The 10679-nt window shown below is 29.0% G+C and overlaps 1 protein-coding gene across 3 annotated transcripts; it reads right to left on the bottom strand.

Moving 5' to 3' along the window:
• Positions 1–1446: 1446 nt before the first annotated feature.
• On the bottom strand, positions 1447–8775 carry LOC113382138 (putative RNA-binding protein Luc7-like 1). 3 transcript variants are annotated; one of them, XM_026620688.1, is made up of 8 exons: positions 8537–8775; positions 7939–8033; positions 5661–5759; positions 5236–5454; positions 3512–3724; positions 3380–3444; positions 3139–3249; positions 1447–1573 (listed from the first exon to the last, which is right to left on the bottom strand). In XM_026620688.1, exons 1-8 carry the CDS (start codon positions 8595–8597, stop codon positions 1501–1503), a joined length of 936 nt encoding a protein of 311 aa, XP_026476473.1. In that variant the 5' UTR covers positions 8598–8775; the 3' UTR covers positions 1447–1500. The 3 variants fall into 3 exon arrangements, with proteins under 3 accessions (XP_026476473.1, XP_026476474.1, XP_026476472.1); XM_026620689.1 differs by having other exon boundaries at positions 3139–3243; XM_026620687.1 differs by having other exon boundaries at positions 1470–1628; positions 3152–3249.
• Between the last annotated feature and the right edge of the window lie 1904 nt (positions 8776–10679).

The following is a 10679-nucleotide window of genomic DNA, read 5'->3' as shown; positions in this document are numbered from 1 at the left end:
TTCCCCGGAAAATTTCCCCTGAAAATATCCCCAAAAAATTCCCCGAAAATATCCCCAAAAATTTCCCGGAAAAATTCCCCAAAAAATATCCCCGAAAAATATCCCCCAAAAAATTTCCTCGAAAATATCCCAAAAAAATTTCCCGGAAAATATCCCCAAAAAAATTTCCCCGAAAAATATCCCCAAAAAAATTTCCCCAAAAAATATCCCCCCGAAAATATCCCCAAAAAATTTCCCCGGAAAAATATCCCCAAAAAATTTCCCCGAAAATATCCCCAAAAAAATTTCCCCGAAAAATATCCCCAAAATAATTTCCCCAAAAAATATCCCCAAAAAATTTCCCCGAAAAATATCCCCAAAATAATTTCCCCAAAAAAAATTTTTGGGTAAAAGTTTTTTGGAAAAAAATTTGGTGACTGAAGTTTTAATACCCGCAAAGGCACATGCATTCTTTATATTGAAGAGAATGTGCTATTGAAAAATGCATATGTATGAATTATGGTCAGCCACGAGGGGAAGATTCACTATGAGATCGACAAAGACTTTGGAATCCGGTTTTCCAAAGTCCGGCATATGCCACGATCGCCCAAATTCACGCTGCGATCGCTAGTAGAGACTCTGGACCCGGCTGCCCGAAGTGGGTATCAGGCTGATCCAGGTCCAGTCGTTCTAGCCACTTACCTATGAGCGAGCACTGATAAAAAAAAAAAAAACTGACAGAAAAAATGTTAAAAGTACAAAAAAAAAAATCGATTTTCTGCTCTCCTGAGGGGAGGATAGTTTGCGATATGTAAGAGACGAATGTAGGAAACTGGTACTTTAATTTTTTTTTATTAAATAGGTTGAAATTACAATATTGTGTTATATATGTTGTATATTTTTATAATATATAATAATAAAAACAACATTGTTTCGCAAGTGATGTTATATTTCATAAATATATCAAAATATTAATATATATTAAAGTATAGAAATTTAATTTCCTATAAAACGTTAATAGTAAATAGTTTTACACCTCATAGTCTGTTTACAGCATTAAAAGTATATTGGTTAAAGAAAAAAGATATACAAAAAATACATTATAACAAATTTCTAATTTTAAAAATATAAAATTAAAAGACCTAAGTGTATAGTAAAATATGAGCAATAATATATAAAATGTAAAAAGAAAGGCTTATCATGTAACAGTCGGTGGTCAAAACGTTAGTCAGTTTTGTATCAAAAAAAAAAGAAAAAAAAGCATTTCACATGATATAATCCATGTATTCAATTTGAATAAAATAGTGTAAAATAAAATATTTATCAATTTTCACATTCTTACACCAACAGAAGTTTTAGAAATACCCTGAAAGAAGGTTTTCATATGCTACTTAATATTGAAATTATTATTGAATATAATAAATGACAATTAAATTTTATAATTAATAAAGCTACGATGCTTAACTTTTTACAAACGCTTTTTATCTTAAAATATTCACATTAGACTGTGTGATACCTCTTCTATCTTCTATCTCGAGAAGAAGATCTTCTGGATGACGAACGCCGACTGCGGCTTCGAGATCTTCGATGAGATCTACAATAATAAAAAAAAAAAGTATAATTTGAAGCATCTTTTGTGTTCTTTTTACCAAGAGGTATCTATTTAGTTGATGAATTGACAATATTACAAAATTCGAGTATTTTTGAGAAATATGAAATGTGACTCAAGACATTAACTTAAATTTACTTTATGATAACACAAACATAGGTAATCATTAAAACCGCTTCAGTATATATTTCAAGAATTTTCATTACTACAAATTCGCTTAGAGGGGTTGATACTTCGTCTTTCGCTAAATACGGGCAACCATTTACCATATATTTTGTTTCTACATCAGATGTCAGACAGAATTTTATGTAAATTTATAGTTTCTTTGGCATTTACTGGCTAAATACGCTTCTGGTCTTTGTTGGAAAATGTTATTCAACCAAAGTGATATGAGCTCCCGGTTTGAAGCAATTTTTGCTATTTTCTATAATTTGTTCCAAACCCAGGCATTTTTTCTATTTGGCCTGAGTATGTGTCTGAAAGCTCTTTGAACTTCTTATCTACCTGCAAAACATATTTCACTTTACTACAACTCTTGTCTAAATAGTTTCGTCCAAACTCTTGCCCAAAGTTTCCTGATTTGGTGCATTACTTCCAAATTCGTCTTCAGAATTGGAAGAAAGTGGCTCGCATCGTCTCATACGTTTGTTTATGATATCTATCCATTTACTAACGTACTTGATCCATCTGTATTGTCTTTACCACGAAATTTTCCCATTTCTACAGTCGATAATAGCACTACCTTGTGGATTGATTTGTTTATCTAAAAATTCACCGTTACTATCATATATTTCAACTCCTAGGTCCAAACATTTCAGAGATTCGCTAATTGTATTTTCCAAACAAGCTAAAAAAACATTGTTTCCATTTTTCTTTCGAAGACTGACAGCCGCTATAAAAATAAGTCGAAACCATGGCAGTTTTCTCGTTTATAGTTTTTTTTTACTCAAGAATATATTTTTGAAAATATCTGTGTCCACGCGAATGTTACTTACTTGTATCAGTGTACAAAAAGAATAAATAATTATAATTGAAAATCACTTTGAATAAAATTTTATTTAGTTTGTTGAACGGAGCTCGAAACAATTGTTTTGTTGGTAAAAATATAGTAATACTTCAGCAATCTGCACTTTTACAATGTAAAAAAGAATAAAGAATAAATAATAAATATTGTCGTCGATAAGAGAGTAGGCGATAAACGCATACGATCTATGGTTATTGTTATTTCGGTTCTTTTATCAAACATTTTCTATAGAAACTTGCACCAGTCATTTTGACTGGTGCTGTTACAAGTAGTAGTAACACAATTTATTTTTGTTACTAATATATATAAAGTAACTTTGAATGCACAAAATGATTTCTATAGCTATAACTTAAAAAGTCATAACTTCATTTCACAAAACAAATTTTACATATAATGGAAATTTTGAATTGAAAGTGCCCAACGAGACATTTTGACTGGCGTGGTATATCTAGTGTTAACAAACAGCAATTGTTAACTGTGATAAGTATACATAATTTACTGTTGCTTCCAATAACTCAAAATTTACCTTGAAGGCGATAGGCGTCTTCTGTCTCGGCTACGAGATCTATGTCTCCTTGAACGTCGGTCTAGTTCCCTTCCGCCGACATATAGATTGCGACTTCTTTGATCCCTGTACCTTGTAAGCATAACATTTAAAAAATGAGAAAATTCAACATTTGTCACCAGCTTAAATAATGTACAAAACCATTATTGTAAGCTATAAATGAACAAAGTAAAAAAATAGAATATGAATTTGTTTAAAGTACCTATCTTCACGATCTCTATCTCGGCTTCTACCAGCTCTTTCGTCTTTCTTGCTTTCAACAAGTTTCTAAAAAAACGAAGAAAGAATTGATAAATTATGCGAATGTAAAGAATATTAGGAATAAGTAACTTACTTTCAATTCTGCAAGTTTTTCTCTAATTTTTATAAAACCTAAATGTAATTTTCCACCAAAATGGTCTGCCAAACGCCTATCATTATCATGGATGCCTAAATATGCAGAACAAACTTCACAAACCCGTAACTTTTGCTGTTGGTAACTACTTGCTGGCATTGAATTTCTATATTCCTGTTCAGCTTCCATTTTCTTTTTACGCAATTCTTCAACCTAAATGATAAAGAAATATGTTTTTTAAAACTAGTGATTAAACAATAAAATTTTTCTTGTAAGTACATTTGCATTGGAATTATTTTATGTACAAAAGTTGAAATTAAGAAAAATTAAAAATAATTGCAATAACAGAATTATGTAATTTATTATGATATTTTAAACCGTTTAAATATATCGTAATTTATTGAAGTGTTATCTCAAAACAATGTAATATCAAAATATACTTATTAGCATCAAAAGTACTGGCAGCGTTAAAATGACATATTAGCTTGACATTACATAGAATGTTCTTCAGATTTATAAAGAACTATAAAAAAAAAACAAACACTTAACAAAAATTTGTTAGCATAAAATACATATAATATAAATAACTGGTTACACCACTGTAGATTTTTCGAGAAACCAAAAAAAAGTTTTTAGACTTGAAATATACTTTGAACCTTTTAGAACATGAGGAAAAATATTTCACATCTAAAACTTGCTTTTGTTACTTGTAATTGTGAGCTTTTTCCCACGCGCGTCCAGCCGCTTCGAACCGATATCGACCAAATACATTAGCAAAAAACATAAAGCAAAATTACAACATGTATCATCTTTTCATATTGTATAAATAAACTGTAAAATAATTTTTAACAAATATATGATCAGTGCAGATTCAACACATAAGGGTTGACTATATTTCCGCTGATATTGCTGGTGATAATTTCAACTATGGTCTAAGCAATATTTTATAAATGATAATAGTATTGGTGATTAATATTGGCACCGCAATTTTTGTAATTATAAATGTCATTTTTTAAATTTTTTCTTATCTATAACTCGTTTTTTTCGAAACAAGATTTTACAAAGCGACGTTTTCATTCGAATTTTTTTTTTTACAGTATATTTAAAATTACATTTTAAGTGCCTATCATAGCGGACCTTCTATATGTTAATTTGTTCATCAATTATTAACAAATTGCTATCCGTTTTTGTTTTCGTTGAAATTCAACGATTTTGTTTAAAGTGCTCGCCAAACAAACAAAAATCTATATTTTTTAAATCCGTTATGATGGGCACTTTGAAATGTTATTTCAAATATAATATTGAAAATTCAAATAAAAAAATTAAAATTGTAGTTACTTTGCGTGCCGCGGAGCGGTTTAATACCCAAGAAGTAAAACAAAGCTTACAAATAGTATTTTCAAAATTAATAATTTAATAAATAATATTATATATATTATATATATATATATATATATATATATATTTATATATAAATTAGGGTGGTCCTTAAAATCTAAATATATATATGGAAAAGTCAATCCGAAAATCCGAGCTATTTAATCTGTAATGTTAAAAAAATTTAATAACTTCACTTTTTTGAAAACCAGTAAAAGTAAATTGACTAATGGATTAACACTTAACAGTATTAAAATTATAAAGTGCACCTCAATATATTGATCAAAAATAATTAAGTGGTTAAATTTAATAGTACCTTGGAGCCTTTGACAATTATTACAACTTACTTCTTCCATGAGTTTCATACTTTCTTCAACAAATCCTTCTTCCCCAAGAGCTTCTGCCTTAGCCAGCTTCTTTCCTATTTCTTCTGCAACTTCATGTACAGAGTTTGCTATAATGGCCACCTCCGCCGTCAATTCCTCTTGAGTTTCTGCCAATCGAAGTTTGGCCCCTTCTGTACGCCTATCACAGTCTCCAATGAATGAAGCCAAATGTTCCATAGCCTTGAATTTTATATTGCGAGATAATTAAAGGTAATAATAAATACTTGTCCAATGACAAGTAATAGAAATTGAAATGACTAAATATTTCTGTAAATATTATTTGAACTTGCATCTTGTATTCATAACTAACTTTTAAGAATCTTTTTAGAAATAGATACATATTGTGAATGTATTTATAAAATAATTATTGTTAAAACACTACTTACATCGATATCATATGCATAATCACGATCTTTTGCAGCTTTTTCATAATCAGCTCTTAATGCAAGATCATGAATTTTTGGGCACTCACCAAGATCCATCCTCTGTAAAGACATAGAATATGAGAAGAGCATCACAATTTCAACTCATTCCTGACCATAGATGAATTAAAAAAAAAAATTTAGAAACCACAACGCAGAGTACCTTTCAAAATAACCTTTTCTTTCATATATATAAAATCATAAAAATTGCAAGTGTAATTCATAACATACAGATTTCGATTAATAATAAATAAAAAAAAAATTATGATATTGACAACTATGAGCCAAATACAGATTAATGTAGAATCAAGATGATCAAAATAAAAAAACATACTAATTATTATATTAAAGAGTCATCAAATGCATTCTTATTTGAATAATGCAGAATGGCCATGTAAAAATAGGTTGTAATGAATCATTTTTATCGAATTATAAATTTTAAAACTGAAAAGAACAAATTTTATTATTATTTTAACTAATTACCTAAAGCAATCATCAAAAGATTTTAAATAATAGAGTGAAATCACATGAAAATTTACAGCAAATTGAAAATTACAATTCTTAATATACAACAAATTTTACATAAGTGAGTTGAATTTTCATAAATAAAATAAAAATAAATACTAAGTCTTCTAAACCAGAAGTGCATGATGCAGTTGATCTTAATTTTCATTAACTAATTCAACCAATAGTTGTCAAATATAAATATAATGGGGTTGTATAATACAATATTAACAATTGATATTGCAGACAAAAAATCTGATCAGTTTTCCGTTGATTAATTTTTCATGTCAAGTCACTTACGAGCACTGCACCCTACAACACCCTGAGTGAGCAGACATCACACTTCGTTGATCACCAATTTTGCAGGCTACATCTAAGGGAAGCTTACAATGTTAATATACAAAATTATCTTCCATAATCTCACATTTGCCTTAAATCAATGCATTAAGATAAATGCACTTTGATGAACATATTACATTTACTCCTCCAAGTACATAAATATAAATATTTAAGTATGTTAACTTAGTTTACAACACAAAGAATTAAAAACAACCACACATACTCAAATATATAAATAGGTAAGAGTCTTAATATAAATTAAATGTAAAAGGAACATAAGTATAAAAAATTGCTTCTTACTAAAAGGTTTTGATATAAAAAATATGCACATGTATAAAAATATGTAAATAACATACTACATGAATACACCATTATATTTTAGTTTTTACATGGCATAAAACATAATTATTGATCTGCAAATCAATTAACCATAAAATGTTTTTAAATTGATCGTTGGATTGATTATGTAAATGATTTATAATAAAAAGGTGGTTCATTTCAATGCTAATTAAATTTGGTGTGATATTACAACAGATAATTATTCATAAGATGTAAGAGTTTTACTATTACTAGAAATTTATGAATATTTTAAAAATCATAAAATATTACAAAATTTAAAAAAATAATCAAGATTGAATGTACTCAATTGATGCTTAGATAGTTGAAATATTTATACAATTTACTCAATTTAACTTGCAGACAGATTTTACCACAAAACAACAGAATTATAAAAATTCATTAAATTTAAATAACTTTCGCAGTTTATAATAAACTGTAAATACTAAAATATCTTAGTATGCAGATGTTCAACATGTGTATATATTAAGTATTAAAAATTGTTGCATAATATGTCATTAAAGGGCAAAGATTGGAAATATACTATTTCATATATTCATGCTTCATATTACAAAATCTTTGTTAATCGTGAAGCTTCAATTATTTCAACCTAATGAGATATGACTAGTGATGCAGCATTGGCAGTAACAGTAAGAATGCTTAATGTTAAACTTTCATGAAAAAGAAATCTGCCAACGCTGATACACAACAATTAATATCCATTGTAAATATACTAGAGCATTAAAAGATATTCTATTATGTTAATACGTACGGATTTCTATTCTCTACTTACAGATTTATGAATGACACGATAGAGATAAACACATTTTAATCTTTGATTTTATTAGTCATGTAGATTTAGGAAAAGCCCGTTTAATGTACAAGAATATTTGTAGTCTCTGAAAACACATTGTCTAGAATTAGTTGTGGAGGCACATCGTTTTCAAAACAAAAAGTTAATTTCATTATTATTCTCTAATGTGTCAACTGGAATATTGTAATTTTTCTTTTTTATGCTTTATGATAATGCGATTATGAAGTAAGGATTGAAGATATATCTTACCGTAGATGATAGAATTTCATGAGGACAGCAAGCAAGTAGAAAACTCTTGCAAACTTTTGGATCCGTAAATTTTACTTGGTATTTACTGTTCTCACCTAAAATATGCAAATATTTGTTAAAAAGGTATAAAAACCAAAATAAAGGTTGAATGCACTGCAACTGGTTGATTGAAAATAAAATGGACAAACTTCCATTTTCATCTATAGTTATTTACTCAAAATAAATATTTTCACAGAAAATTACTTTTGCATTGGATAGAAATTTATAACCTATTATTTTTGTATGTTAATAGCAATAAAATCAAATGATATTGTATATATAAGAAAAATAAAGTAAAAAAAAAACAAAGATTTGTGAAATAAAGAGTAATAATTAAATTTTAGGTATGACAATAAATTGACATATCTTGAGTAAACATTTGAAGGCTTTGGAAGAAACTAAATAGCATCATGATTGCCTTTAATGAATTATTCTGACCATTCTGACAACTGTAATTTAAAACTCACTGTAAAACAATATGGTTCTATACTTATTTAATATTCAAAATAAAGTGTCATTAAATAGGACACCATTATAGAATGATAAAAGAACTACATACCATTCCGGCCTGTGCCCATTAATTCGTCCAGCATGGCTCTCATCTGATCTTGAGCCGTCATTGTCACAAATCTCACAATCAGATGCCAGGAGAAGAATCAGCTTATGAATTGTACGAGAGAAACAATTATGATAATTCGATTTCAGCTAAAACAATATGTAACAAAAATCCGTCTATTGACGCGGCACTATAAAGAAACGCTTCTAGTAAAAGCCTTCCAGTCGAGCCAGATATGTCAACAATGGCGTCTGTGAAAGCATTTTGTATTGCCAACAGAATAAATTTGACGCGTGTATTGCCAGTGGAGAAATAAAGATGAGTTCAATGGTACAATTACATGGACAGCGGGCAATACACAATAGACGTGGGCCATGGATATGAGGGCGCTGCTTTTGACATTCAAATTAATGGCGCAAATTTGAAATGAAAATTAATGAATTTTATAATCGCGTATTTGTAATTAAATTTGGCATTAAAATCGTATGTTTTGTAATAACACAATAAATAACAAAAATATACTATACAGTGATATATTATAATAAATAAACTAGTTGGTTTGGTATTTAGCCTTGAGGCAAGTTACATGAACTTCCCGATATGTGTAATTAATCGACTTTATCAATAAAAAATAAATTAATTTAAGAGTCATTAAAAGTATTCAGAGTGGAATTATTACACACATTTGAAAACGAACAATCACGTTAACTCGGAGTATTTTCTAAAAGCAAATTTTCAAAAATCAATAATTTTTATAATTGAACCAGTTTCCATAGGACTTTAATGGTTCGGTATGTTCATTAAGACCGAGTACTCTATCGTTATACCAAGTAAATTGTCTAATTTTAATTTTAACAAATTTAAAAAACTACTCATTTTCTCAAAGTTTGATGAATTTTTAAAATTAAACTACTTGTCATAAGGCCGTAATAATTCAGTAAGTTCTATAAGACTATGACATATATCGCCAAAAAAGTTCCATAAAAATCGGCTTAATTTTTTTTTTCAACAGTTAATAGAGTTAAAACTAGTATCATTCCCAACTAATATCCTTCGAACAGTTTTTGATTTTTTAAAATCGGTTCGATAGTTTGAGGTTAAATGTGGACGAAAAGTTTAACACATTTTTTCAAATTACAAAGAAATGGCTCGGCAGATCGTCTCACAAAACTGACAAACAATAGTCCTCATTGAGATACATCAAATGGCTTTTAAACCCCTGAAATCGGTTCAAGCGTTTTTGAGAAAACGTCGATCAAAGGTCTAACTTTGACAAATGCCAAAAAACGATAGTAATTTTTGCAAACTTTGAAGAATTTTCAAAATTAAACGGCTTGTCGCAGCGCCGTAATATTTTAGCATGATCTAGAAGACTATGGTATCTACCGTCAAAAAAAATCATAAAAATAGTCGAAATTTTTTTTTACACTTTATTACAAGAAAACGGTCCGGCCGATCTTTACCAAAAACTAATCAGCACGATTCCCAACCAATACCTTTCGAACAGTTTTTGAATTTTCAAAATCGATTCAGAATTACGGGATAAAATGTGGACGAAAAACTTTTCACTTTTCTGCAATTTACAAAGAAACGGTCCGACCGATCGTCGCACAAAACTAAGAAACGCTAGTCCTCATCGGGACACATCGATCGGCTTTTAAATTTTTGAAATCGGTCCATCCGTTTTGGAGAAAACGTCGATTTACGGCAAAAAATCTGTTCACACACACACACACACACATACTTTTTCCAAATGTGGTCTCATTTGATTCAGAATAGCATGAAACGTCGAGAAAACATAAAATTAGCGAGTCGGATTTTTTGATGAAAACATGAACTCCTTCGAGAAGTTAACAATCAAATCAAATCGAAATATTAATCAACAAACCCACTGCCGGTTTAATATATATACATCACACCTAATCTACTGGAATATTTTCTACAATTTTATTTTATTAATATAAATATTTCGTGAAATTTAGTTAATAATGCATTATAGTGTTACTTCATTACATCGTCTATCACCTATTAACAGATGATCATATCGTGCAAAAATTGATGATCAATGATGATCGTGCAATCAAAAAATGACCATTTTTTACACAATTTCCTACAGCTGATCTCTGTCCTCAAAGTGTAATATGAT

The sequence above is a fragment of the Ctenocephalides felis genome, unplaced genomic scaffold (assembly GCF_003426905.1).
Source record: "Ctenocephalides felis isolate EL2017-DRISC unplaced genomic scaffold, ASM342690v1 CF-g0.4_SCAFFOLD_03315, whole genome shotgun sequence".
Classification (NCBI taxonomy): domain Eukaryota; kingdom Metazoa; phylum Arthropoda; class Insecta; order Siphonaptera; family Pulicidae; genus Ctenocephalides; species Ctenocephalides felis.
Note: the sequence above shows the minus strand (reverse complement) of the source record. Positions and strands in the feature narration are given on the sequence as shown.